This window comes from Penicillium argentinense, assembly GCF_028826775.1.
Source record: "Penicillium argentinense strain IBT 30761 chromosome Unknown utg000006l_segment0_segment0, whole genome shotgun sequence".
Classification (NCBI taxonomy): domain Eukaryota; kingdom Fungi; phylum Ascomycota; class Eurotiomycetes; order Eurotiales; family Aspergillaceae; genus Penicillium; species Penicillium argentinense.
The window spans coordinates 411,359-438,399 of record NW_026622665.1 but is presented as its reverse complement, the minus strand read 5'-3'; the positions used below and the strand labels follow the sequence as shown (position 1 = coordinate 438,399).

General features: G+C 51.8%; 12 protein-coding genes across 12 annotated transcripts; 4 read left to right on the top strand and 8 right to left on the bottom strand.

Moving 5' to 3' along the window:
• Positions 1-852: 852 nt before the first annotated feature.
• Positions 853-3,097, top strand: N7532_007291 (glycoside hydrolase family 3 protein; the record flags this gene model as incomplete). The annotated part of the gene is made up of 7 exons (XM_056619784.1): positions 853-976; positions 1,032-1,225; positions 1,276-1,328; positions 1,381-1,603; positions 1,650-1,899; positions 1,953-2,115; positions 2,176-3,097. 7 exons carry the CDS (start codon positions 853-855, stop codon positions 3,095-3,097), a joined length of 1,929 nt encoding a protein of 642 aa, XP_056473150.1.
• N7532_007290 (beta-glucosidase) lies at positions 3,098-3,469 on the top strand (the record flags this gene model as incomplete). The annotated part of the gene is made up of 1 exon (XM_056619783.1): positions 3,098-3,469. One exon carries the CDS (start codon positions 3,098-3,100, stop codon positions 3,467-3,469), a length of 372 nt encoding a protein of 123 aa, XP_056473149.1.
• A 239-nt stretch (positions 3,470-3,708) lies between these two features.
• N7532_007289 (uncharacterized protein) lies at positions 3,709-5,918 on the bottom strand (the record flags this gene model as incomplete). Its single annotated transcript, XM_056619782.1, has 3 exons — positions 3,709-5,056; positions 5,111-5,484; positions 5,553-5,918. The coding sequence occupies 3 exons, from the start codon at positions 5,916-5,918 to the stop codon at positions 3,709-3,711; spliced, it is 2,088 nt and encodes a 695-aa protein (XP_056473148.1).
• Positions 5,919-6,939: 1,021 nt separating this feature from the next.
• Positions 6,940-8,524, bottom strand: N7532_007288 (MFS transporter; the record flags this gene model as incomplete). The annotated part of the gene is made up of 4 exons (XM_056619781.1): positions 6,940-7,698; positions 7,751-8,158; positions 8,202-8,216; positions 8,297-8,524. The coding sequence occupies 4 exons, from the start codon at positions 8,522-8,524 to the stop codon at positions 6,940-6,942; spliced, it is 1,410 nt and encodes a 469-aa protein (XP_056473147.1).
• Positions 8,525-9,724: 1,200 nt separating this feature from the next.
• On the top strand, positions 9,725-11,462 carry N7532_007287 (glycoside hydrolase family 43 protein; the record flags this gene model as incomplete). Its single annotated transcript, XM_056619780.1, has 4 exons — positions 9,725-10,126; positions 10,183-10,639; positions 10,697-10,870; positions 10,918-11,462. The coding sequence occupies 4 exons, from the start codon at positions 9,725-9,727 to the stop codon at positions 11,460-11,462; spliced, it is 1,578 nt and encodes a 525-aa protein (XP_056473146.1).
• Positions 11,463-11,493: 31 nt separating this feature from the next.
• On the bottom strand, positions 11,494-12,513 carry N7532_007286 (aldo/keto reductase family protein; the record flags this gene model as incomplete). Its single annotated transcript, XM_056619779.1, has 1 exon — positions 11,494-12,513. The coding sequence occupies one exon, from the start codon at positions 12,511-12,513 to the stop codon at positions 11,494-11,496; it is 1,020 nt and encodes a 339-aa protein (XP_056473145.1).
• Positions 12,514-13,110: 597 nt separating this feature from the next.
• On the top strand, positions 13,111-14,050 carry N7532_007285 (DUF3425 domain-containing protein; the record flags this gene model as incomplete). Its single annotated transcript, XM_056619778.1, has 2 exons — positions 13,111-13,237; positions 13,302-14,050. 2 exons carry the CDS (start codon positions 13,111-13,113, stop codon positions 14,048-14,050), a joined length of 876 nt encoding a protein of 291 aa, XP_056473144.1.
• Positions 14,051-15,875: 1,825 nt separating this feature from the next.
• Positions 15,876-16,850, bottom strand: N7532_007284 (Ras-GEF domain-containing protein; the record flags this gene model as incomplete). Its single annotated transcript, XM_056619777.1, has 1 exon — positions 15,876-16,850. One exon carries the CDS (start codon positions 16,848-16,850, stop codon positions 15,876-15,878), a length of 975 nt encoding a protein of 324 aa, XP_056473143.1.
• A 479-nt stretch (positions 16,851-17,329) lies between these two features.
• N7532_007283 (Major facilitator superfamily domain general substrate transporter) lies at positions 17,330-18,286 on the bottom strand (the record flags this gene model as incomplete). The annotated part of the gene is made up of 1 exon (XM_056619776.1): positions 17,330-18,286. The coding sequence occupies one exon, from the start codon at positions 18,284-18,286 to the stop codon at positions 17,330-17,332; it is 957 nt and encodes a 318-aa protein (XP_056473142.1).
• Positions 18,287-18,308: 22 nt separating this feature from the next.
• N7532_007282 (uncharacterized protein) lies at positions 18,309-19,289 on the bottom strand (the record flags this gene model as incomplete). Its single annotated transcript, XM_056619775.1, has 3 exons — positions 18,309-18,659; positions 18,717-18,987; positions 19,051-19,289. 3 exons carry the CDS (start codon positions 19,287-19,289, stop codon positions 18,309-18,311), a joined length of 861 nt encoding a protein of 286 aa, XP_056473141.1.
• A 2,418-nt stretch (positions 19,290-21,707) lies between these two features.
• On the bottom strand, positions 21,708-23,305 carry N7532_007281 (uncharacterized protein; the record flags this gene model as incomplete). The annotated part of the gene is made up of 7 exons (XM_056619774.1): positions 21,708-21,789; positions 21,848-21,934; positions 21,987-22,644; positions 22,695-22,822; positions 22,875-23,008; positions 23,079-23,200; positions 23,257-23,305. 7 exons carry the CDS (start codon positions 23,303-23,305, stop codon positions 21,708-21,710), a joined length of 1,260 nt encoding a protein of 419 aa, XP_056473140.1.
• Positions 23,306-25,241: 1,936 nt separating this feature from the next.
• On the bottom strand, positions 25,242-26,788 carry N7532_007280 (NAD-dependent succinate-semialdehyde dehydrogenase; the record flags this gene model as incomplete). The annotated part of the gene is made up of 3 exons (XM_056619773.1): positions 25,242-25,362; positions 25,418-26,100; positions 26,174-26,788. The coding sequence occupies 3 exons, from the start codon at positions 26,786-26,788 to the stop codon at positions 25,242-25,244; spliced, it is 1,419 nt and encodes a 472-aa protein (XP_056473139.1).
• Between the last annotated feature and the right edge of the window lie 253 nt (positions 26,789-27,041).

Sequence of the window (27,041 nt, the reverse complement as noted above, 5' to 3'; positions counted from 1 at the left end):
CACTTGAAGTATCCGGTGTATCCTCAACTTGTATCAGAGGACATGGTGGAGTATGATGCAATCGTTGATGAAAGGCGGGAATGTCGTGATACAGCTTTGGATGAGCTGGAGAGCAGTGTTCGAAGGAGCATTGCCAATTATGTCGAAGTTATGTTATGGTTCTAAACTCGTACCGGCCTCGCACCCTTCGATAGTAGCCCTCATTCAATTTTTTTCGAGGTCGTTTCCTTTTCATTTCTCACTTGGGGCCAGCAGCAGGTAGTGCGACCTACAAGGAATCCTCACGCAGACCCCACACTTTGCGGAGAAGTGGGGAAGCGGGCGAGACCGCCCTTTACGACCGTAAACAAGACGATGCTACCCCGGGGATCTGTGCTTTAAGATCGACCTCGCCCATTACCTGATTCTCCAAAGTGCACCTCTGACTGGCACGTTATCATGCTACACATGGCACGATCCGATCACACCGATCGGCATGCGGATTGCTCTAACAAGTCAATCCCTCGTGGAATGTACGACAGACGCGACATGTTTGCCGCGTCTGTCCCCTGAAAGTTCACATCCGCTAATATCAGCTTGTTCTTCAACAATGTTCTCCGCATTCGAGTCGGATGGGAATTGACCCGGCGACAACCCACGGCCTCCCCTGCCTGCGTGAACCTGGTTCTTCTCGAATACCCGATATTATCCCGGATCAATACCGCCCGAGCTTGAGGCATAGACTAAAAAAGGCTACTAGAGAGCTTTTGTTCACTTCGTCGTGGACACGTTCGGCCTCGGGGCTATCCGAGTGTTCGAGTCTATAAATTGGAAGGTGATGGCACATGCGAGTTACAGCAACCACGCGCAACCATGGGTCTCAAGACTTACTCGTTTGGGCTGTTTCTCAGCCTCTCACTGAGCTTGGTTACTCAGGCTGAGAATATCACAAGTGACACCTACTTCTACGGCCAATCTCCACCCGTCTATCCGTCCCGTACGCTGCCCTTCCTCCCGCGCTTGTGCTCAATCGCTAACTTTCTAATTCCCAGCCGAGGGAACCGGGTCTGGCGAGTGGGCCGCTGCGTATCAGAAGGCAAAGGAATTCGTTGGCAAGCTCTCGGACAAGGAGAAATTGAACTTGACTGCAGGTACCTCAGTCAGCAATGGATGCTCGGGGAACATCTCGCCTATTGAGCGCCTGGGCTTCCCTGGATTCTGCGTCTCGGATGCTGGAAATGGGCTGGTATGTCTCCGAGTACATTCATTGTGGTATACTTCTGACTGCTAGCGCAGAGAGGAACCGACTATGTCAACAGCTGGCCGAGTGGACTACATGTGGGAGCCAGGTATGAGTGAAGCAAGCACCCCTAGTTAAGTCAAATACTAACTCGCGACAAGTTGGAACAAGGGCCTCGCCAAGCAACGCGGAGCCCACATGGGTGCCGAGTTCCGTCGGAAGGGTGTCAATCTCCTCCTTGGCCCCGTTGTCGGCCCTCTTGGCCGCATCGCCGAGGGTGGGCGCAACTGGGAAGGCTTCGCCGATGACCCATACCTTTCTGGCAAACTAGTATACGAGACTGTTCACGGAATCCAATCATCAGGGGTCGGGGCTTCTACCAAGGTACTCCATCTTCTATCCAAACTCAGAACCCGGCTAATGACAATAGCACTACATTGCCAACGAACAAGAGACCAACCGAAACCCCGGCAATAATGAACAGGGCGAGTACACCGAGGCCGTCTCGTCGAACATCGATGACAAATCCATGCACGAACTATACCTTTGGCCTTTTCAGGATGCGGTTCTCGCTGGGAGTGCTTCGATCATGTGCTCGTATCAGCGCATCAACAACTCCTATGGGTGCCAGAACAGCAAGACTCTCAATGGACTTCTCAAGACCGAGTTGGGTTTTCAGGGTGAGTTTGGACTCGCAAATCGCTTTTACATATGCAAGCCTAACCGGAAACAGGCTATGTGATCACCGACTGGGGCGCGCAACATGCTGGAATTGCAGGCGCCAATGCAGGCCTGGACATGGTAATGCCTTCTTCTGATACTTGGGGTGACAACCTCACGACTGCAATCAAGAACGGCTCGATGGAGGCATCCAGATTGGACGATATGGTCACCCGGTAAATAACAAGCCAGACCTCACTCCTTGGCCAAAGAACTGCTGCTAATCATGATTTTAGTATCATGGCAACATGGTACCAACTCAACCAAGAAGAAGGCATCCCGAACCCCGGTATCGGAATGCCAGCAGACATCACAGCACCACACCAAAAGGTCGTCGGTAAATCCGCAGACTCCAAGTCCGTCCTGCTGCAAAGCGCAGTTGAAGGCCACGTTTTGCTGAAGAACATCAACAACGCCCTTCCTCTCAAGTCTCCTAAGATGATCTCGGTCTTCGGCTACGACGCTAACGGTCCCGATTTCCTGGAAGTATCTCTAGCGCAACAGGATCAAAGTCCTCTTTACCAGAACAATACTCTCTACACTGCTGGTGGCTCCGGTGCCAATTCTGCCGCGTACGTCGATAGCCCTATTGATGCTATCCTGCGCCAGGCCTATGAGGATGACACCTCCGTCATGTACAACTTCTACGATCAGAATCCTGAGGTTGATACTATCTCTGATGTTTGTCTTGTTTTTGTGAACAGCTATGCCAACGAGGGATATGATCGTCCCGATTTGAGCGATGAGTACAGTGACACGCTCATCAAAAACGTGGCGAGCAACTGCCCCAACACGATGGTCATCTCTCACAATGCCGGTATCCGGATCGTGGACGACTGGATCGAGAATGACAATGTTACGGCTGCTATCTTTGCCCACCTCCCTGGTCAGGATACAGGTCGCTCGCTTGTGGAAATTCTCTACGGTCGCGCTAACCCCTCTGGTCGTCTCCCCTACACTGTGGCTAAGAAGGCTTCGGATTACGGTGCCCTCATCTCGCCTGCTCAACCGGAGGGCGAGTACTGGCTTTTCCCACAGGATGACTTTACCGAAGGTCAATTCATTGATTATCGCGCCTTCGATAAGAAGGGGATTACGCCGCGCTTTGAGTTCGGATTTGGATTGTCCTATACCACTTTCAAGTACTCTAGTCTATAGATGCAGAAGTCTGATAAGGATACATCGCAGTATCCTCCTAATGCGACTATTGTCGAGGGTGGAAACCCGCGTCTGTGGGATGAGCTGATTACGGTCACCGCGGAGATCCAGAATACCGGGAGTGTGGATGGTGATGAGGTTGCTCAGCTTTATCTGGGAATCCCTGGGGGTCCAGTTCGTCAGCTGCGTGGATTTGAGAAGATTTCTATTGCGTCTGGGCAGAGCAAGACCGTCTCTTTCTCCCTGAAGAGACGCGACTTGAGTAGCTGGGATGTCAATGCTCAGCAGTGGGCTTTGCAGGATGGAGAGTATAAGCTCTATGTTGGGCACTCGAGCAGGAACCTCCCTCTCACCTCCTCTTTTTCGATCTGAGACTGATCCTGAACACTGAGGCCATTTTCGGTCCTTTTCTCCGTTGGCTCCCTTTTTTAACTCTCTGGAAGGCACTCTTCTAAATTCAAATGTTCATACATCAGGCTCTACAAAGCTTTCAGAGAGACTTCTAATCATTCTATGAGATCTATTTCTTATCTCTAGTCTAGCCATCCAACACATATACAGGAAACTTAAAAAGAATACATCATCGGGAATCGAAAAACATCAAAGGATATCTAGAGCTTGCTCTTCGGGGGCTCGTTCTTGAGAACAGCCGCGTTCCAGGGATAGGGGTCGAACACCAAGTCATTGACTGGGTTCTCCTGGCTAGCCCGACGGAACAGATCCTCGTAGACGTTTCCGTCAGAGCGACCCAGACTGCTGTCGAGCTGCCAGTCAGGGATGGCCCAAGCATCCACTAGGCGGATCGCGTGGGGACGGACCTCGTCAAGCAGCTTCATCACTGCGGAGGTGCGGGTCAGGCTGATCTGGCGGACGGTGACGGCGCCCGATGAGAAGAACTCGGCGGCTTCGCGCTCGAGGGTGTGGAGGGAGTAGAGTCGGAAGAGAGCGTGCATGAGAGTCTTGGTCTCATTATCAAGGGATTGGGAGAGTTTGGGGGAGGAGACGGCTTCGTAGAAGTTCTTCACGACCAGGTACTGCGAGTGGGCAGTGGACAGGCGCCAGAAGTCGACCAGGAGGCTGTTCCATGAGCGCTTCTCAGCGTCACGGTGCTTCAGGGCCTCGAAGGTCAGGTGGGCGGTGCGCCAGGCAAAGGCGTCGACGATATCGGCGTCGTTCTCGAGAATGTCGAAGGAGGCACCCTTCTCCCGGCGGTCCAGATAGGTGCGAAGGATGCGGCTGGTGTCGTTGTCGGCGGCCTTGCCGGACAGAACAGCACGGGCAGACTTCAGTAGATAGCGGGCCACCTGCTGGGTCAACATGTAGTTGTCACCCTCCCAGGTCAGTGTAGGGAGGTAGTCAGAGTAGTACGATCCAATACCGCTGTAGCTGCTGTAACCGTGGCCACCGCAAGCACGACGGCAGACCTCCAGACCTTCACCGGCAGTAGTACTGGCAAGGGCCTTCAGACCGCAGGAAGTGGCATGCAGGTCGGCCAGCAGGTCAGCACCAGCACGAAGCTCCTCAGGACCAGCGCCCCGGTTGTCCTGGCCGGGGGAAGCAGCGGCCTTCATACGCTGCTGATTCTGCTCGTACAGGTTCATCATGCCACGGCCAGTGAAGTGCAAGGCGTACATGGAGGCTAGGAGAGGAAGCAGGCGGACCTGCACCATCTTATAGTTCAGGACCTGCATCTCGCCGGAGCTGGAATCTGCATCACGGTCCTGGAACTGACGGCGGACGGCAGCGTAGCGGGTGGCGATGGTCACACCACGAGCCAGGACACCACCGGACTGCAGGACAATGTTGGAGCGCACCCAGGTGAGGGTACCGAAGACGAGAGAGGGGAGGGCGGGGCGGATGTACTTGTTGGTGTCCTTGTCGATGCGGGAGAACCGGGCCAGCATGTTCACGTGGGGGACCTTGACGTTATTGAACAGCAGGAAACCATTGTCCATGGTGCTGCAGAGATCATTAGTCGCTGTCACCTAACTATTCAAGGTAGAGGTCACTTACTTGTAGCCGAACTTGGGGCCAATGTCACCAACGTAGACATTCTCCAGCGGCTGGTGACTCTCAAGATCACGGACCTGCACCACGAAGGGGTGAGGGCCAAAGTTCTTTCCACCGATAAACAGCTGGGCCATAACAACGGCGTGGTTGGCGGTGCGACCGAGGGATCCGATCCACCATTTGGAGGAGGTCAGAGTGGGGGAGTTGATGGTGAAGGTCTTGTCCTCGGGGTTCCAGGTGGCGGTGGTCTCCAGGCCACGGACGTTGGAGCCGTGGCCCAGCTCGGTTTGAGCGTAGCAACCGATGATCTGGTACTTGGCGGCACGCTCGAGGAACAGCTTGTGTTGTTCGGGGGTACCTTGTTCGCGGAGAGTCACCTATAAAATCGGCTGTCAGCTCCGGTTGTCCAGACTTGTTTTTACGGAATCAAAGGAGTTGAACTTACCAGGAACATACTGGCGTGCAGGCCATATGGAGTAGGCTCACCGATCAGCTCATTGGCAGCATGGAGCTCCTCCATGGACCACTGGTGCTGCTCGGCCAGCTGTTGCAGGCGCTTGGCCTTGGCCAGCGACCGCTGGAGACGCTCGACACGGCCCAGGGTGTGGTTCTGGGACTTGTCAAAGACCTTCTCCGGCTGGAGAAGCTTCACCAGTTGCTCCTGGCGCTGCAGGAACTCCCTGGTGTGCAGCAGCTCGGACAGCTTGTCGACATTGATCTTGGATTGAGCGCGCTCTTGAGCGAGCAGCTCAGAACCTTGCGGGCCTGACGGCTTGAGAGCCTTGACCCAGTCTGGAGGAGGAGAAGGCATGATGTATGGCAGAGGAGAATTATGGAGAGGAAACCCGGGGGAGGCGACCAGATATTAAGGGCCCATGGGGAAGTGCGGACGGCGGAAGGCGCGACTGACGTCCAGGCCGAGGGCCGCGCACGAAAAGGGAAAGTGCCGAGGCTGACCCAATCGGGTAAGGCGCCGAAGAACACCGAATCGCACTGGGAGGAAAATCACACTCTTACGTCCAGACGGTCATTTTTACAGCCGGTTGAGATCTAATTACATTCTCGCATGTCCTGCTGAATACACTCCGTCTCAATTGATTCCCCCAGAATCTCCCGCCAAGGGGTGGTTTGCGGGGTTGTCGGTTGGGGCAGTCCCGGGGTCATCCAACCCGAAGTCGGCCACCGGCTGAACTGGGAATAGCGCGGCGCTGTGAGATTTGGTTAAACAAAGTAGTGTGCTGGCGTTGATCGTCTGACCTGCCGATCGGCTGTTCCACGGCGAGACCCGAACGCCATCCGGCGTCGAGGGGTGCCTGGAATTTGACCTCGGCTGATGTATTTTGACCGCCGAGCTGAGCCACATACATGGAGAATTCCATAGGGGTTGCATTTGCCATGTTTACGATCGCAGAGGTAAGTGCCGCCTGTCGAATAGATATGCCGACGGCCTGAGGCTCTTGCTCCGGTCTTCGGGGCAGGCCGATGACGTCGGAAAGGAGGGAAAGGAGACAACACTCTCTTTCAGGCAAGATAGCAAAATCAGAATGCAGTTCATTATTCTTCATAACGCTTTTCAGACACAAAACATATATCATGGTCTCGCAAAAGGAGCAAAAACAAAAAGCGCATCGGAGCAGAGCGGCTCGGGAGGCTTAAGGACTCGGATCAGATAAGAAGATCCCGACTTTCACATGTTCACATGCTTGCAGGACGCGACGCTTGTGAAAGACGGCCATGTTAGGGCTCGTGGCTGCTCACGAACTCGTCATTGTGTAGGGCCAGCGAACTTGCCACATGTCAGGCGACCGCATCATTTCATTATTATCCCATATTTACTCGCTCCGCACCTTCGACACCCGCGGCAAAGCGACCCACGCCAAAAAGATGGCCCCCGACAAACCGATGATGAATGGCTGTAGCACTCTCACACCCTTTGCCTGTGCCAGCGCACCCACGGCGAATGGCAAGATCGCTGCGCCCGATCCTCCGAACGCGGCAGCGAATCCAATGGAGCTGACGTGAAGGTGCCGTGGCAACAGTTTGGTGATCATCACCACAACTCCTGGAAAGAGCGGGCCTAGGAAAAAGCCCTGGAACGAGACGGCAATGGCGGAGGCATAGAATTGCGGAACGAGCCAGAGGATAAGACCAAAGGCTATCGAGAATACAATGTATGTCTGCGGTCGCAGTTCGTTAGTTCTGTCAGCCACGGGGTAAGTAGGGGTATCTACCGCAACTGCCAGTTTCTCTCCAATCCTCGATGTCACGAATCCTAGCACGACCCGTCCCACTGTGATCCCCAGCCAGAATCCAGTGGCTGTCAAGCCACTTGCAAAGGCTTCGCCATGGCGCACGCGAATCATGAACGTGACGATCCATCCGCCCAGTGCGACTTCGACCCCGACATATCCTAGCAAGAAGAGGGAACATAACCAGGTAACACGCGCAGAGGGATAGCTGAATAGCGCCTTTCGCAAACCACCGTTGTTCTCTTCGCCAGCTGGCTCAATCGTCGCCCTGCGGAATACCGCGCCTGTGCTCTTCCAGAAGCACGCGCCGCAGGTAATGAGCTCGATGAAGGCACCTCCAATCTGGGGGGATTTGTTATTGACATTCGCAGTGAGAGCGAGAGATAATACCCACCATGACGTAGTAGAAGTAATACCAGGGCATCTCAGCGCGGGCAATCATCGAAGTTGCGATCAGTGGGCTCAACACCGCGCCCACTCCGTAGACGCCATGGAGCACGCCCAGCAACTCATTCGAGTGAGCCATGTTGCCGATCCAAGCATTCCATGCCGCATCTTCTAGTCCGTTCCCAAAGCCAGCGAAGATGAAGGAAATCACCAGGACTGGATAGGGCGGGTGGACGCAATTGATTACGTAGGCGAGCAGATGGCAAACTGGTCCGATCAGGGCTGGCCCTCGCTGACCCAGCTTTGTATGGATGCGGTGGTTGAGTACGGCAGCGAGTGTGTAGCCCACTAACGGTGACAGAAAGACGAGCGAGACAATAGTATAGGAGAGGTGGTAATAGGATTCGAGCTGGGCCTGTTAGTTCATGTCGAGGGGCATGTCTGAGGGTCGGTCATACGTATGGGATCAAGGCCTGTTGATGCAGTAAATCAGTATGATTTCAACCAGGTCGTTTCCAATTTTCACAGAAGTAGTAGTTTCTTGTTGACTTACACCGTATGCAGCATCATTTGCGCCCATCACCAGAAAGCTCCAGAACGTCGAGAACGAGCGATAGGTATTGATGCGCGGCTCATTCCACTTCTCCAGCGCTGGAAAGGTATCTCCAGTCGAGTCAGTCGCATCGCTAACGGCTCCTAAACGCTCACTCGGAGGCAACACCTCGAGCGTGATTCTGTTTGCTTCGCGCGACTGGTCCTCAATCACACAGGTCGACGTCATGGTTAACCCTGGATGGTACTCCGCGACCAGCAGCGAAAGGCAGGCGAAGAAGTAGGTTGAGATTGGGCAGATGTCTTTCGCGACTGGATATTTCAAATGTTACGAGAAGCAGACTAGACAGTCATTGTTGACTTAATGCGATCACACTGACTCATAAAATCCGAATGTGGTTGCTTGGCGGCACGGAGTTTTGGCCGCATGCGGTGCGTGCGGGGATGTGGGGTGGAGGCGACACTATCAACACCTGGTGAATGGCGTGGGAGCTGCCCTACAGAAACCCAAGGGCCAGGTTGGTCGATTTACACAGCTGTCGACATGGAGCTATGTAGGAACTGCAGGGTTGATCGTGACACTCTGTTAATCCTCGATCGTTGCTCCATTGAGATATATTTTCCAGGAGGCGGCGGAGGATGACAAAAAGCAACAAATAAACAACACCCGATCCCAAAAACACGAACCCACGCCTCAAGCGTACTATCATGTAGTCCAATTCAAGAAGTACGGTACTCTTGTGATTCAAACCCTGGTCACAATGTGGTCCTGGTACCGCCGATCGGTTGAGGTACCATGCGTTGCTGTCGGTGCTTTCCTATTCAAGCTTGCCGCCTGCCCACATCCGTTGATATATCTACAGGGTTGTGACGACTTTAGCCGCAAAATCTGTCAATCAATACAATCAATACTCGACGATTAAACTTTGCTGTTCCCGCGTTAGCCACCTTCGCCACTGGCGCTCCCAAGTGTTCCTGCAAGAGTCATGCAACCCACGCTGGTGCAGTTCTAGCCATTACAGCGAACGGGCCTGACTTCCAGGTGACGCACACAGAACATCCATGGGATGGATTATTATTGAAACTCGCAAACAGTACTTTTTATTGATGATCGATTATTCTCGCCGCTATTGGCTGAAGTTTGCATGCTTATGCAACGTGCCGAGCACGTGGAGTTGCAGCTTCCCTACTCTGCTCTGGGTAGCTGATCGTCTCCTCTGCGAGAACGGTTTGATTACATACTTAACAAAATGGTTTCATCCTCACTCGAGTTCATGTAAATTGAGAGCACGTGGCAATTATGTTTTCCCCGCGATGGGATCAAGCTTACCTAGGTATTTATCCACCAATCAGCAACCAGCCCCCAGTTTCTCCGCAATAAAAACAATGCAGTGCACCACTTCGACTACAGATCGCAGATCAGTCCAAAATGAGCTTCACAAATCCCATTATACCAGGCGCAAATCCTGACCCCTCCATCATTCGAGTCGGCTCTGATTTCTTTTTGGTAACATCCAGCTTCGAGTACTTCCCCGGAGCACCGATCTACCACAGCAACGATTTAATCAAATGGGATTTAATCGGTCATGCCTTGACAAGAACTAGCCAGCTTCAAATCCACACGCCGGAACCTGGGGGCGGCGTGTGGGCTACTACACTCCGATATCATCGCGGATTGTATTATATCGTCGCTGCGAGCTTCCAGCGGTATCGACCACAGGAAGATGATCGGGTCTGGCCCCAGGGATTTTATGTCTGTACGAATAACATTTGGGATGATGATTCTTGGTCGGATCCGGTTTATTTTGATCAAGTTGGATTTGATCAGGATGTGAGTTCTCATTGACTAGATGGGTTATTCTCTGAGAGGTTTACTGAGATGATCAGCTTTTCTGGGATGACGATGGGACGGTTTATCTTTCCTCGACTTATCGAAAGGTCAAGCGCACCCCCAGAGCTAAGCTGAAGGACTTCGCTATCCATATATGCACAGTTGATTTGAAAACCGGGCACTCCACATCCGAGCCAAAGTTGATTCGTGAGTCCTCTTCTGGGGTCGCGGAGGGATCTCACATTTTCAAGAGAGGCCTGTATTGGTATCTATTTACGGCTGAAGGGGGAACCGAAAGTGGTCATTGTGAGTGGGTAAGTCGAAGTGAACATGGACCCTTTGGGCCGTGGGTACTTGGTCCAAACAATCCTCTTTGGCGCAATGGACTTGAAGACGAAGTGCAGAATACGGGTCACGCGGATCTAGTCGAGGATGCAGATGGGAAATGGTGGGCTGTTTTTCTTGGCGTCAGGCCGTGGCGACGATGGGATAAATGGGAGGAGTCCGTCCTGGGTACGTTGGATGAGTGAACTCACAACATCATCGTTTCAACTTGACTGACGTTTCCAGGACGAGAGACATTCCTGGCTCCGGTTTCCTGGGTGAATGACTGGCCTGTAGTCAACGGGGGAAACAAGATTACTCTTCAATCCACTGGACCTGGTCTCTATCAGCACGAGGTCCCGGTCATGTGGAAAGATGACTTTTCTAGTCCGAAGCTTCAGATTGGTTGGTATAGGAAGAGTAAGTCCCTCGTTCATATATGCTGAACATTTCTGACTTTGTCGCAGACACACCATTCACGGTTGACTTCTCTTTGACGGAGCGACCAAACTTTCTCCGGCTCTACGGTGGGCCGTACAATCTTTCCGTCCCAGCCTCTCCGACTATGTTTCTACGCAAGCAGATTCATCGATACTCCACCTGGGAAACAAAGCTCTCATTCCATCCAACCTCTGAACACAGCGAAGCTGGCACTGTTTTGTGGTGGAACTATTTCACATACACCACTCTCGGGATTCGAAAAAGAGGAAAGAAGCGGGTAATTCTTTTTCATGAACCGGGAGTCGACAGCTTGGAGCATGAGCTGGATTTGACATCCGACGTGACACTCTACATAGTCTGCGGTGATAGTTATCAGTTTGGATACCGGGAGTCAACATCTCCAGACCTAGTGCAAATCGGAACCACCTCCAATGAAGCCGCGACGAAGGCTCCACCAGTCGGAGCTCCTTTCTTTGGCATGATGCTTGGTCTATACGCATTTGGTGAGCGTCAGAGATGTCTGACGCCGGCTGACTTTGAGTATGCACGGTTCAGCACGAATTATAATTGATTCATAATGCATTTCACACTCGCTGTTTTGTCTAGTGGAAATAGCTGGGCACCACGCCCTTCACCCTTAGCCAAGCCGCGTCCAAAGCCTCCACCATCTCTTGCGGGAGCGGCTCTTTCTCCATATCAAGCAGATTTTGCTCCAGCTGCTTGGCACTGCTGGCACCGATGATAATTGCATCTCCATAGTCCTTCTTCATCCCGCTGTGATGAGACAGCCAGCGCAGCGCACTCTCCACTTCCGTAAGCCCATACTGCTTCGCGACAGGCCGGATGATATCCAACGCATCAAAATAAAAGTCATTCCAGTAGCGACCCCGATGCAGATTCCCCTGCCAGCGCTTGGGATCGAATCGCGAGCCCGGCTCATGGTCGCTCTCGCTCATGTCGCGACGATACCGGGATGTGAGGAAGCCTCCCGCCAGGGGCTGAAAGCAGTAGAGTGCGATTTTGTAGTGGCGTAGGCAGGTCAGGAGCTCGGGCTCTATCGCGCGATGAAGAGCGTTGTAGATGCCCTGGTAGACAGTCGGCTTGATCCATCCGTTCTTTTCGCAGATCTCGCAGATCTGGGCAACTTCCCAGGACATATAGTTGCTGATACCGAGGCGGGCGAAGTAGCCTTGTTGGTGGAGGTTGTTGACTTCGCGAAGGGTTTCTTCGAAGGGGATCTTGCGGTCTGGGCCGTGTAGATACCACATGTCGATTTTAGTTGTCCCCAGTGCTTCCAGACTATCCTTCAGGCCTTGGCGGAGATCTTCCGGGGTGTGGTTGTAGGAGAGGACGCTCATGTTGCCCATGGGTTTACCCGCACTGGGGTACAGCTTGGTTTCCATCACAAGACCTCGTTCCTTCCAGCGAGCGTCAGCAAGCAGGGATTCCGAAGAGCCGGCGCCGTACAACCGGGCAGTGTCGATTTCCTTGTGGCCGTGGGCCTGGAAGACGTCGAGAATGGCTTCCGCATCTTCGACCGATGTCACCCTCACGCCTTCGATGCCCGGCTTGCCCAGGGTCATGGCGCCGAACACAACGGGGAGTTCACTCTTTGAGGCCATTTTCGCTGTCACTAGAGTTGATGAATTGGCATATTGAGAGCGATCAGGCACGTTGATATACCAGAGATTAGTGGATGCCGTGGAGATACCTGTTTTTAACGCCGGCATGTTGATGACAGCGGGGTTAAACCGCTTCGAGGATGAGAAAGTCGGTCATGACTGACATTATTACCCTCGCACGTGTGGCCAGGTGAAGGGCATCCACACTTCTGGCCAGTCTTGCTCTGTTTGAAGAGCACAAGGCAAAGATATGCTACCCGATGGAGAGTATATACTCCTTCAGGGCTCTATTGGCGTTCTCGAGCTTCTCCTCTTGGCAATCCTTCTTTTCGCTGCAGCCTAGCCTCTCACCCGGATATAGATCGAGTCTATCCTCAGTTGGTTAGCGCCTTCAGGGACTCCAAGGGGAAGAAGGCTTGGCAGGAGGGTAAAAACAGGATCGGCAGTCATCCTCCTTAACTCCGATGGAGCCCCACCTGCCCCTTCCTGATTGGGCTGCGGCTGCCCTACTGGCGTCAGCGATCCGCATAAATCGAGACGGCCGTCCATCTTCTTTTTTTCAACGAACTGCTGACTCCTTTAGCGCTGACGCTGACCATGCCCGATACCCCACAATTGACACAAGCAACCCCGATCGGCGACAAGGCCTCCGACGACTGGGCCGGCCTGACTGATCCGGCTGAGCGCCGCCGCCGCCAGAATCGAATCAACCAGCGAGCCCACCGTGCGTGCCCTGTCTCGGAATGATCTACGGCCAATGACCTGAGCTGACGGTGTTTCTGCTATAGGAAGGCGGCAGCGATTGCAAGCGAATAACAATGTACATCCTAAAAGCGTGGTCGCCTCGTCCTCGCCGTCATCCACAGGATCCGCTTCCTCGTCCTCATCCTCATCTGCCCTCGTTCGCTCGAAGGAAATCGTCGCTCTGGAAAATGGGCTGAAAGGAGACAGTCGGTGTATCAACGCCAAGTTTCTCAGAGATCTGATGGAGCGGTTCGCGCGTACCGCATACGAAAGCTACATGAAAGGCTCGCCGACCTCCGACCACCTTTTAACACTAACCAAAGTTAACGTGTTTCGGGCATTCGGGCATAATCTGTTATTGGCGGGGGGATCGCTGGATGATATGGACGATGACTCAATATCGCACTTCAATAAGCTGTTACCGGGGACAGAATTGCCCGAGGATAGCAAGATGCCGGTCAGTTTGCGACCCACACGATTACAGAAGATGGTACCGCATCACCCATGGCTGGACTTCTTTCCTCTGCCAAAGATGCGAGACAATTTGATCCAAGCGGGTGATGAGTGGGATGATGAGCAGCTGTGTCTGGATATAATGGGGTTCTGGGATAAGACTACCGAAGATGCGGGACTGTTGGTCTGGGGCGAGCCGTGGGATATCAAGAATTGGGAACTGACAGAGGCTTTCTTGAAGAAGTGGCAATGGGTTGTAAGAGGGTGTCCAGAGCTGATGAACTCTACCAACACCTGGCGAGCGAAACGAGGCGAGAGACTTATATTCCGCTATATCTGAGGATCGGCAAAATAAACGAAATGATGATACACGCGATATACACTAGACGAACCGGTGCAGAATTACGAATCCACACTAAATCTCCTGGAAGAACGCTCGAAACTCCCCAATATATTATTCACTATACTGCCATACTACAGAAGGAAAACTACTGAGTTCGTCTCCTCATGGAATCCGATTGGGAAACCGCATCCCAGGAACAAGTTAAAGAAGCGTGGTGCTCTCCGCCAGGACGCGTTACGTAGGACAGTTTGTCTCGAGGCGCAGCCATGTCATCAAGCATTCACGATAAAAACAGTGTCCACAACAAGAACCCATACCTTGAGATCCTTCTCAACATCCTCTTGACGGATGGCACAAGCCGGATCCCCATCCCTGTGGTCGACTTCCCCAACGGTCTTCATGGTCTTTTCAAGTGTCAGAATCATTGCCATCGGCATTACGCACACCCCTCTGAGTTGGAATCGACTGTTGATTGATCTCTCTCTCGCGGTGACTTCTATAATCCGAGCTTCTACTGCTCAGGGACGTCTCGGCCCTCGTCTGACATCACCTTAAGCTCGCCGCCTTCCAGAAAACATACTAGGTGGTTGGGGTAAGGTCCAAGGGCGTACTCTGCCACATTCTGGATAGTTTTTTCTACCATGTGGAGTGCGATGTTAGTCGGGCCAGTTCCCTGTCGTCCACCTCTTGAAGGGATGCAATTATTTAGTGGATATTGAGAGCGCACAGCGTTGCCTGGCTTAGAATCCCCATAAGTCCGGGATTAGTCGTCATCCTGAATGTTAGTCGAACTTTATTCTTTGTTAGAGACCTGAGTCCTGTTTATGTGATGTCGGTGAGCGGATTGCTTTACTCGGTGCGTCTGCCGAGTCTCGTCAGCTTCCTGTTTATATGTAATTTGCCATGTACGGACGTGTTAGAAATCATGGTCCTTCTTTTCTGATACTTGAGTCGAACATTGAGCATTGCTCGTAGACTCTTCATTTGAAAATGAAGAGTCTACACGAGGACAAGGGCAACCCAGACACAAATAAACGCAGCCGAACATGTTTGATGGATTCAGCATTTCTCAACAACGACTCAGGCGATCAATTCATTCATCAGGGTATCTCAAAAAATAGAAAAAAAGTAAAAGTGAGACAAACGACAACCAAAAATAGCCGAAACATCGAAGAGGTCGCAAGGAAATCCCACACAAGCAGCTCACATATCCAAAACCATACACGCAACTACCATGGACGTCGTGTTTCCTCCCGTGGCAGTGTATGTATCCCGAAGCCGATTTTCATCGCCCCGCCCTCGTGGCTCGAGCTCGCAACTCCTTCCCCACAGTTCGTGCAGCTCCACAGCTGATTGCAAGTTCGTGGCCAGGTACTCTTGCAGCTCTGGAACCGGTTGAAGACAGTATGGAGCTTCTTTAAATCGCTGTAGATCTTGGATTGTTGATGCCAGCATTGTGTATTTGTGGAAGTTTATCAGTCCGTCTGATGTCAAGGATTGGTTTCCGTCTTCGATGAAGGTCAAGTCTTTTAGGAAGAGGCCTGCTGATGATTAATCGCTAACTACGTCAGAGAATGGTGGATTAGGACTGACCAAGGAAAGGTATGCATGGCGGCACGGCTGCGCGTACAGCCTCCCGATAGAATTGGTAGTTCGAAGTACTCGATATCATGGCTTGCAATGGTGCCAGTGTATTGCAGCTACGTTCGGTGACATTGGCCCATGTGCGGCTTAGTCGGTAGATGGGGGCGCTTTCTAGGCCTGATAGAATTGAAACTACGGCCGAATACCCCTTCAGACTGTGACACACCTGCGATATTGATTAGCTTTGAACGATAGTCGAGCATGACACTGGAGACTGGCTTACGCTCGCTACATTGATGAGGTGTCCTATCACCTGCGTGCGCTTCTTGAGATCAGACTCTGCAAGCACAAGAGCAACAACCCAATTCGAGAGCTGATTGGAGAACCGAATGGAAGCCCTCACATTCGGCGCAGGCCCTGGTACGGAAACAACATTCTTCTTTTGCCACGCCTTATTCAAAAGTTCGGCTGGCTGGATTTTGCGGAACATGGATGCCTCCAGAATCGTCAACTGACGTGCAAGTTCCTTGGCATCCACTTTCATGAATTGGATTTTGTTCAACTTTCGCGGGAGAATCGGTTTTGGCGCATTCGACAGAGATGCTTGGAACGTCTTTATGTCGACGACGCCTTCGAGTCGGCACTGAATGATTGAGAGCAGTTGTCGGGCTGCGGCTGCCTCTGACGCATCGGTTATGCGGTAGACAAATGATTTAATTTTGAGCAGTTCTTGGGTCGTCGTCGCATCTGAGCCGATGGGCTCAATCCAGAAACTCTCTAGCCACTGTCGGAAGACATTCAACACGCGTATTCGTACGAGTGGCTTGATTCGGCTTGACCATTCTGCAATCTGGACCGGGTTGAATATGACGGGTGGCGTACACTCGAAGCGATCAATGAGCAGATTGACCAACTCAGTTGTCGTCAAGAAGTATTTGTATGTTGTCAGAAACGTCCGATTAAATGCTGCATCCAGCTTATCGTGACGGGTGAGATGCTCCACCAAAGCTGCAACTGTCCCCGCCTTGACCAGTTCGCTATCCTCATCGTACACAATCGCGTCCGAGAACTCGCAATGCTGCGAGATCGACAACTTCCTCTGCGAGACAGAGAGCTTCCTCTCCGTTCTACCTGGCTTGTTCATCGCAATGACGGAACACTGGATGATGTGAATCTGCGGAATTCGACTATCCGCTTTGAAGTCGCTGTTCATCCGTTCGGCTGCGCCGTGGCCGCTGTCATACGACACGGTGCTAAACAGGTCGCCGGAAGACTGGCGGAAATGGGCTCGTTACCAGCAAGATATACCAGAGCTACTAAACGTCATATGGAAGAAGCAACTTGAACGGGAAGGAAGAAAATGACGTTCGGTGGTGGGGTCTTCCACGTAAGGCCAGCGCCGAGGCCGTTCACGCTCACGCATGGAAAGTCTAGCCCTACACGCGCTTCCAGCGGTATCCGATTTCGGCTTGTCTGCCCCACCGCCATGTGGTATACGCACGCTCAGTCGCGGGGCCTTGCTGCTTTGGGGAGGTTGTCTAGAGACACTTGTGTCTGTAGTCATTGTCCCTATCCACGAGGTACTCATGATTTTACATACAATTTCATCTACGAGAAGATTAATAATGTCTATCTAAAAGCCATTAGTTCGTGTCAAGAGATTGCTATCCCATTTGAATTAGAATTCACATTCTAGAAAACAGTGCCTCTGACTTGCACCTTCCTCTTCAGGTTGATATCCTTGATGAGGATAGTCCAAGGAATCGCCAGAACCATGATTCCACAACCAACTGCCAGCAGACGGAGCTCAGTGTAGGCATATGCATTCTGGATAGCCAGTCTTGTAGCACTGCCAACAGGATAGCTGGTCTGAGTCACCAGGTCCTCATAGATATTATTCAGGTTCGACATTGCCGATTCTGGAAGATCACGGAGAAGAGCCTTCATATAGGTATTCTGCCAGATGACCGTGCTGATGGTCAAGCCGGTAGAGTCACCAATTGTTCCAACCACATTTAGCAGTGCCAATGCGGTAGCAACGTGCTGGTGGTCGACTGCTGCGAGAATAGACAATTGCTCGACGAGGATGAAGATCGAACCTCCGACTGCTAAGAAAATCTGGCACATCACTTGGTAGCCCACGTTCATGTTTGGCTTGCGGAAATGAATGAGTAGCCCTTGGGCCAGGGTGTAAAGGGGAATCGCGATGTAGAGGGTCCATTTGTAATGGCCGACTCGACGGATGGCCCAACCAATGAAGAGCAAGAGCACACCAGAAACCACGTCGAAAATGTTGTTTACCATGTTGGCTGTGGAAATTGTCAGATCGTTATTGACTTGCAGCCAAGATGTGAGGTAGTAGCTCCAGCAGTAGTTTGAGAGTTGGTATGTCGCATCCAAGAGGACAGCACCAATGATCGTGCGGTTTGTCAATAGGCGCCATTCGAAAAGAGGGATTGGGGCGAGCCATTTCTCCCATGTTGCAAAGAAGAAGAGCATCGAAAATCCGACGACCAGCATGGCGACGATGTAGTCGGTTGCCCAGCCATGAGGGGCATAGCCGGCAATATCGAAGGGAAGCTCGAACAGGATGAGACCAGCGGTGAAGACCAGCACACCGAAAACTAAACCACACGATTGGTATTTCATTGCTTTCAACTAAATTATGGAATCACTCACGATCAAATTGAACTGTCCAGTGCCAAATGCTTTCGATAAACGTGCGACCACTCGGCCTCTTGATCCGATAGCCTTCTTTCTGGGCTTTGTGCAGATTGTACTTCAGCATGATGTAGAGAGGCGCGGCGAAGGTCGGTGTGATGATTGCCCAGGCACCAAAGCCCCACCTCCACGAGACTTGATAATAGAAAATGTCGGCGACCTTCGGCCCGGCGAACGCTGTGATGATGTATGGCGACGAAGTAAAGGCGTAGGCGAAGGCACGGTTCCGCAAACTCGAGGCGTCGGCTGTCACCACATCGATCGCATACTCCATACCGTAGAACCCAATATAGTAGAAGGCCTAATTTTAATCAAACATTAGCCGACATCCTCTCTTCGATATTTAATCCAGACTTACATTCGCTGCGCAGTAAATTTCAAAAGAGTGGCAGGCGGCCATGAGGATCAAGCCAATGGTGAGCGAAATCACCATCAAGAGGAACCCCTCTGCACGACCCCACACATCCATCATTTTCGCCATGGGCAGGTATGTCGCTGCGGCGAATGCATCGCCAATGGCCGTCGGGACTGCCGTTAGGGAATGCGCTTTGAAGGAACTCGTCACGTACGGGTTCAAGCTGACGGAAATCGTGGCTTGGAACGCGTTGACGAAATAAAGGAACCAGATGCTATAAAAATCACACGATCAGTTGCCATTCTCAAAATACCAAGCTCTACGCCAGGACCCTTACTTAATGAAAACCGCAATCAAAGTCTTCTTAGACCAGGTCATAGTCACAGCCTCCACATCCTGCACACCAAGCTGCGCATTCTGATCGGGTTTCTCATTCCACGATCCGAGCATCGAATCGTCCGTCGATCGGTTCTCTATAATCCGCTGCTCAACAGTCTCCTCGTCCGAGTCATCGCCATCTCTCGGCAGATGCTGAAAGACCGTCCGGGCCCTTCGAACCAAGGGGCGTACCCCCATATCGGCCAAATTGAGTTTGTCCTGATGAGATGGAGAGATGCGACGACCACGAGGGCGGCAATCGGTGGATAAAGTCATGGGAACGTGTCCGATCTTTACCCACATGGGTCACAAGCACCGAAACACCGAAGTCGGACGGTGCCTCGAACCACGCGCGCATTGCGGCTGGGGTTTTTTGCTCTGCAGCGATAATTCGGCGGGCTGTGTGTTCCTGACGAGTGTTAAACACTCCACCGGGGGCCAGTTCCCGCAGTAGTCCGGCTCAGCTCACCCCTGCCGCGGGCTGTGATTGCTCGATGCCAGGATCGTTTGAGTCTAGTGGGGACACGCTAGACATGCGTCCAACATCCGCGGGCCCGCGTGGTTGGACTGTTTATTGGGCGCTAGGGCCGCGCCAAGCCAAGTTATCAATCTGATAAAATCTCATCAGTCAATCTCCGACCGAAATTATCGGCAATCGCGGGAACCTCGCTGCTAGACCTTTTCAGCATCGAGGTAGCGTGAGGTTGTGGCCGACACCAGTGAGCGATCTGCCATGTCAAATCGTTCCAATGAACCCTCCATCGTTGCTTGCGGTGTGCGCCAAGCGGCCGACGATAGTGTCACGAGATTAAGAAACGGTACATCGCGAGGCGACTGCAGACGATCGGAGAAGAACAGCCAATTAGGTAATGGCGCAGTACGTTGAGAGGCGTTCATCATGCAGAGAAACCTGATTGTTGAATCTGAAATGCCAAGCGTGAGTCAGGTTCGCACATTCAACATGGCCGCGGGTAGCGAACAAATCTGTCTTGCAGATTCGCCAGAATGCCGCGGTATGGACGTTGTGATCCTCACAGGCACTTCTACAGTTCAACACGGTAAATTAACCTCCCCGACGAGTGCTGATGTACGTCTAGAGATAGGCAGGGTGCTGCATTTGAGTGTGGTATGTATCTAGGTACACTATGGTAGTGCAAGAGTTTCAATCGCCGTTGTACATGGAACAGATCAGATTACGAACAGATGAAGCCCACTCGAGTTGCATAAAAACATATAGAATTCACTTATATAAATTGTAACGTACATCTTCCCACACCTCGTTACCCCGGGACTCAATTTGGCGAAGATGCCGGGCCCCGGGACAGTCTGTATGTTAGGAGGGTGCCGCAGGGATCGGGGGGCGGTAGATTCCATAGCCCCGAAACCAAACATACTGAGCTTCGTGGTGGCCTCCGCCAATTTTAGCAGTGCCGAAGGACTATTCGATTCGATTCTTCTCCGGAATGAATCCTGAATTTGCTTTTTCTCGTCTTGGGAGAAATCGTATCATCGGACGCTGATACAGCACCCACACTCCACGGTACAGTGTCCGATTCCCTGAGAAACCATGTTGAATTTTCTCGGACGTTTTATGTTTGTATTAGAGGCCGCTCCGGAAGCCCACGCCCCTGGTCATTCAGAATTTGCTCGAGAACCCCCATATTTCTTTGAATCCCTTCCGACTTTCTTTCATAAAGACGGAGCTGAGTCATTTCATCGGATGTTCCTTCTGAAGACGCGACTTTTTGCAGGGTCCGAGTTTTCGTATTTAGTACATCCTCCCGTTAGACGTTTTTCCGAAGGCCAGTTTCATTGATAATGATCTGCCAGGACATCCGCGAGATATGTCAGGCCCTTACTATACTGAAGGCTTGAAGTGCAACTTCTCAGGTTTCATTCAATACCTGTTTTGGAGTTTTTTTACGTCGCCCAGAATCGAGACCGAATCCATGGTTGAAATCTCAGGTCTCAGTCTGGAGTCGAGTGGAGCCGACGCCGATTAAATAGATTACATGCGCATCAGAATCAAATCAGGACAAGGAAGCCGACGCACAACATGTCATCGACTAAACATAATGCCTCCCGCTAGAAGTATATCACCCATCCGCCGCGGCTTCTTTTGGTCTAAACTTGAATTCAGTCCAACCTTCCGAACCGGCAGTCAGATTCGGTGGCCAACTTCGCCATTCAGGTAAACTGTACAGGTGGCATTTCTTTGACACTCGGCAAGTTGAAATCATTTGGAGTGTGTTTTGATAGGGTCCGGTTATGTTGCTGTGATCGCCAGTGGGCTCGGCTGTGGCTCGAAACTAAGTAACGTGCCTTCCCCGTCTGGCTTTTTGCGAGTTCGTGCCAGTCCCCAAACACAGGCATGAAAGGTATGAGACATTGTGCCCTTCACAGCAACCTTAGGAGGAAACTAATTAGCTGGCGGAGTTTCGTGGTTGAACTCTTGTTGCCTGAGACAAGTTCCCACGATTATCTTTGCCCGGCCACCTGCATTCTCATCTCCTGTGTCAGATACTCTGTACAAGGAGAATTTATGGAATGATTTATATTTGCTCTTGACTATTTCAGGAGCTCTCCCTTAATACGCACTATTTCTAGGCAGTCGGATTATGATTTCTTCGCAACAGTCGCTTTGACAACGGCACTGATACTGTCAGCCGTGTACTCAATGTTGAAATCATTTAGTCCACTATTTTGCGTTGTCTGTTAGCTTCATTGATTTTCTTTCAGGTATAAGAACGACGCACGCAATAGAGATCCTCCCGGTATCTTGGAGATAAACATGGTAGTTGTCCCGGAGGAGCGTGACTTGTTCCACAGAAAGTCCGACATATCTAAAATCGAGTCAGTCATCTGAACAAGACAGACATTGTTTCAGAGACTTACGAAAACATCCCATTCTGCTCAGTGATATGTCGCCAATCACCTGGAGTTCCCAACTCCTCCAGTCGGTTCCTGAGGGCGACTCGACGATCCTTCAGTCGGCTGGCCATGTCGCGGACTTCTCCACGCCATTGCCGCTCCAAAGACTCGTCCGAAAGAACCGTTTCAACAATCTTGGCTCCAAAATCGGGCGGTGCACCAGACTCTGCTCGGGCAAGCAGCTTCAATTGAATTTCGATTCTCTTTCCTACTTCCTCGTCTGGAGCGAGGATAGAAAGGAATCCGACACGCTCACTGTAGAGCCCAAAGCACTTCCCATAGGTCGATACGAAGATAAGCGGGATCTCTCGCTCGGCGAAGAGACGAACACCCTCGAGGTCTCTGTCAATGTCTCCTGAGGCGAATCCGGGATAGGCGGCGTCGAAGAATGCGAAATGGCCACGCTCAGAAAACATTGATGCCAGCTCCTGCCATTGATCTGGTGATGGGTCGCATCCAGTTGGGTTTTGAGCTCCGGACTGTAGGAGAATTACAGATTGAGCTGGTAGAGATCTGATGGCCGATGTAAAGCCTGCAAAGTCGAAAGCATTGGTCTTGTTGTTGAAATACGGGATAAAAGCTGGTTTTATTCCCGCCGTTTTGAACACGAAGGAGTGGTTCACTGCGAGAAAGTCAGTATTACACGACATATGTGATGGGAAGCTCACTCACACCACGTCTCGCTCGGGAGGAAAATCTCGAGGTTTCCGGACAGTTTCCACGGTCCGTAGTGATTTTTCAATATCACAGCACCCACATGGCATCCTCCGCTGGCGCCTAGTGTCTGGGTTGAAATTATCCTGCTGCTGTCAGCTCGTTGTGCGCACTGGAATTCAGTTTGACTTGCCATACCTCTTTTGCTTGAGAAGACGATTCTCGGCCCCGAAGAATAGCTTGGCGCTAAGATCCCTGTAGTTCTGGGGACCCAGAGCACTCGGCCGGTACTCATGATGCCAGCTGTCGTCTCTGAAGATTCTCTCCTTTGCCTATAAATGAAGTTTGCGAGTGTTAATTTGGGCCCTCAGGTTTGTGTTGGGTCTGTTCCAGATACTGTACCGCGTTGACACTTGGTAACACGTATGCCTTCCCTTCGTCCGTCTTGTATACGCCAACAAGAAGATCGATTTTCTTGCTATGGGTATCAGCGCGGAACTGCACAACGAGACTTTCGAGAGCGTCTAGAAATCATTTTGTCAATTGAAGACCGAGAATCGGCGAAAATTGCGCCACTTACCGGTATGATCCGCTGAGACATCGAAAGGACTTGCTGCTATGCTACCCATTGTAACTTGAGGAAATATAGCTTCTCTTTCTCATATATTCTGGTTCATTGTAATTTATATAATCTGGCGTGAAGGGAGACTTCGGATGATATGGTCGGGGTAGCACGTAATTGACATGGCGCCATAGCTGGCGCAATTTGAGTAAGCCAAATGCCAACAATCTCGGACCTTTTTTGTCGCAGCGCATTATTAATCGCCTTCTTGTCAAATGACAGTGTTCGGTTATAGCTGCCTTCTGCTGACGACGATTTGCTTCAATGGGGATCGAGACGGTGGTCTTGGCCTCGGGAGACTTGCAGAGGGCAGGGTTTGGTCCGGTGCGAATATACACTAATGACGGCGTCACTCTGGCAAATGGTCTCGATTGAACATTGAGTTCCTCGTAATAACTCTAGAATCACCACGATCCTTTGTCAAGCGAACCCCAATAAGTATCAATGGTATGATTTGAGATCATTTCGATGGTCAATTTTAGTTGTGACGACCGACTTGCGATTGGCAACTTCCGCATAAGCTCTCATCGTCAGTTCAATCTACGAGCATAAAGAGAGAGCAAGTATCAATGGTGAAAGCTCCAGGAAAGAAAACTTGGATCGTGGTGGAGTGGAGCCGTCTGAAGTTGATTGCTGAACATTATATGTCTCACGATGCTGGCCATGAGTTCGGCGTATTGTGGATGGGATAGGAAAGATAAGCCGGGTATCAGTGTAGGCACGCGCGGGAGTCTCTTATTTCCGTCTTCTCGGGAAAATACCAGGAACCTACCGATACTTCGACATAAGCATTGCCTTCACGATACCCTTATAGGAACCTCCAATACTCTCAGGGCCGCCCAGTCCATTCCACCGCCACACACCTGATCACCTCTTCCCATCAACGCGCATCCGATTGAGCGACCATCACTCACTCGACATTTGGATGGAGGTTGAGAAAGGAAAATTATTTCGTTCGTGGTCGCGGAGGCTCTCTCATCGGGCCTGCGTACTATATTATTTATAGTCGTGGCCAACCCGCATTATCGCGAACATGGTTCATTCGGAGAAGGACACACGGAATAGCCTCGTTTAATTTACCATCGGCGCGAAGCTATCAACCACGGGTACGAATTAGGCAATAATTGTAGGCCGGTGGGGCGAGAGTGGATGCATCTTGGACATTCGGGATAGGAACCCGATCCCGAACCGAGATGTGGGTTCCGGGGAAGCAGGCCTTATGAGCTCCCCCCACAAAAAGACGCCGCAGAGACATGTATTATGCAAGGGTGATCGGAGCTTCCCCGAGACGAGGCCGGATATATTTCCATACTTCTGAGATAGACCATGTGTTTGCCGGAAGGGCAGTAGGCTCCTGGCATATCAGGACTGGTCTAGTATTGCGACCGCGAATAGTCAGACTTACCGTGATATCGTCAACGGGGCTGTGGGAAGCGTATAGTCAGACTCAATGGAAATTCAATCTCCCCATCTTGTATCACCTTCTAAATAGTTGTTAGCTTAGGAACGCTTTAGATCGCCTTCTGGAAAAGGCTGTAATTTCTGCGACATCGTACTGGCATTATTCTCGGACAGGCTTGATTGTAACACTGTGAATGAACCGAAAAGCCTGATGGAACAATGCAGCAGAATGTAAGAAGCAAGATCCAAGGTGAACTGCAGTGCACATTCATTGTATCTATGAACTACGTGAGCCCTTGCCTTTACGCGTGTTCTTATGAGGACAGCCGTTTCGACGTGGAATGATCTTGAAGAACACATCTGGCGGCACTACACTGAAGCCAGGTGGTGATCACAGAGGTGGGTGGCATAAAACAAGGTCATAGGATTACCTAGGCCATAAACAATCATATTTCTTTAAAATCACAAATATCGTCCAAAATATTTGTATCATAACTCCGTACAACATCAATCTTGCTTTTCTCCTCGTCCCTTTTCAACTTTCACAGGCTTGAGTGCACGGTGTTGATGTCACCAGTCACGATCGTTTTGATGTTAATGTAGTCATCAATGCCGTACTTGCTGCCCTCACGTCCCATGCCAGAGTGCTTGAAGCTGCCAAATCTAAGAAAGTGATTAGTATCATGATATCCCGGCACAGGGAAGGAGATTTATTCACGGTGCAGCAGAGTCAGAGATAACGCCAGTATTGATACCAACCATGCCAAATTCAAGTCTCTCAGAGACACGGTGTGCCTTTCCGAGGTCCGAGGTCATGAGGTATGACGCCAGGCCAACTTCGGCATTGTTCGCGCCACGAACCACCTCGTCTTCAGTCTTGAATTTTGAGATGGCAGCGACGGATCCAAATGACTCCTCCGAGTTGCTCTTAGTGGAATCGTCCACGTTACCCAGGATAGTGAGCTCGTGGAAATTCTTTCCGAGAGATGTCAAGGCCTTGCCGCCTAGGAGAATAGTGACTCCCTTGTTTACGGCGTCGTGGATGTGCCCCCCGGCTTTTTCGATGCCGTTGGTCAGAGGGCCATGTGTCACGGAGTTTTTCTGCCCGTCTCCGACGGAGCACTTCTTCATGTTCTCGACGAAGCGCTTGGTGAATTTCTCGTAGATCCCCTCCTGCACGAAGAATCGGTTGGCGCACACGCAGGTCTGGTCGGTTACCTTGGACTTGCTAATGACGGCGGCAGTGACGGTGTTCTCAAGGTTGGCGTCGTCGAATACGATGAAGGGGGCGTTACCGCCGAGCTCGAGGCTGAGTTTCTTCAGGGTGTTACTCGACTGCTGCATCAGGATCTTGCCGACGCGGGTAGAGCCTGTGAAAGAGATCTTCTTCACGACATCCGACTCGCAGAGAGTCAATCCCAAGAAGGAGTGTTATCGAGCGCCGTCACGACGTTGACCACGCCCTTAGGCACACCCGCGCGCTGTGCGAGGGCAGCCAGCGCATTAGAGGAGAAGGGGTGAGGCCATCCGACTTCATAACGACTGTGCAGCCCGCGGCCAGGGCAGCGGCCACCTTGCGCGCTCCCATGGCCATGGGGAAGTTCCACGGGGTGGTAAGGCCGCACACGCCGATGGGCTCCTTGATGACCTGTGTGCGGCTGGAGGGGTTGCTGTGGGGGATCACATCGCCATAGATCCGGGGTGCCTCTTCGGAGAACCATTCGAAGAATCCAGCTGATAAGAGCGCTTCTCCCTCAGCATCGCCCTTGGCCTTGGCGTTCTCAGCTGTAATGATATTGCCAATGTCCTCCTTGTTCTCGACGATGAGCTCGAAGAAACGGCGCAGAATGCGACCGCGCTGCCGGCCGGATTGCGATCGCCATGTGGGGAAAGCCTTCGCGGCCGCCTGAATGGCAGCGTTGATGTCTTCGGTGGTGGATTCGGGGCATTGGCCGACCAGCGCCTCGTTGGCGGGATTGTAGACGTTGAAGGTCTTGCCGGTCTGTGACGCAACCCATTGGCCGTTGATGTAGGAGCCTTCGACGAAGAGGCCGGGGTCCTTCAGACTGGCGGAGAATGCGGGGGCCATCTGGATGATAGTGATCAGTGGGGAGTAGAAAGATCGTAGAGTGACGGCAAGGTTAGAAGCAAGATGGCCACTTAAGTCTCTCTTGCTTCTCCATGGAATCACACAGTCGACTCGTACTTGAACCGCCATCCGAGGGGTTTCGGGTTATGATGTTCCCACGGCGATAGTCCCTCGGATGAGAACCCGATCGACCCGACCAGCTGTTAAGCGCTGGCTCCAACCAGTGGGTCAATAATCGGGGTTGCTGTCATTA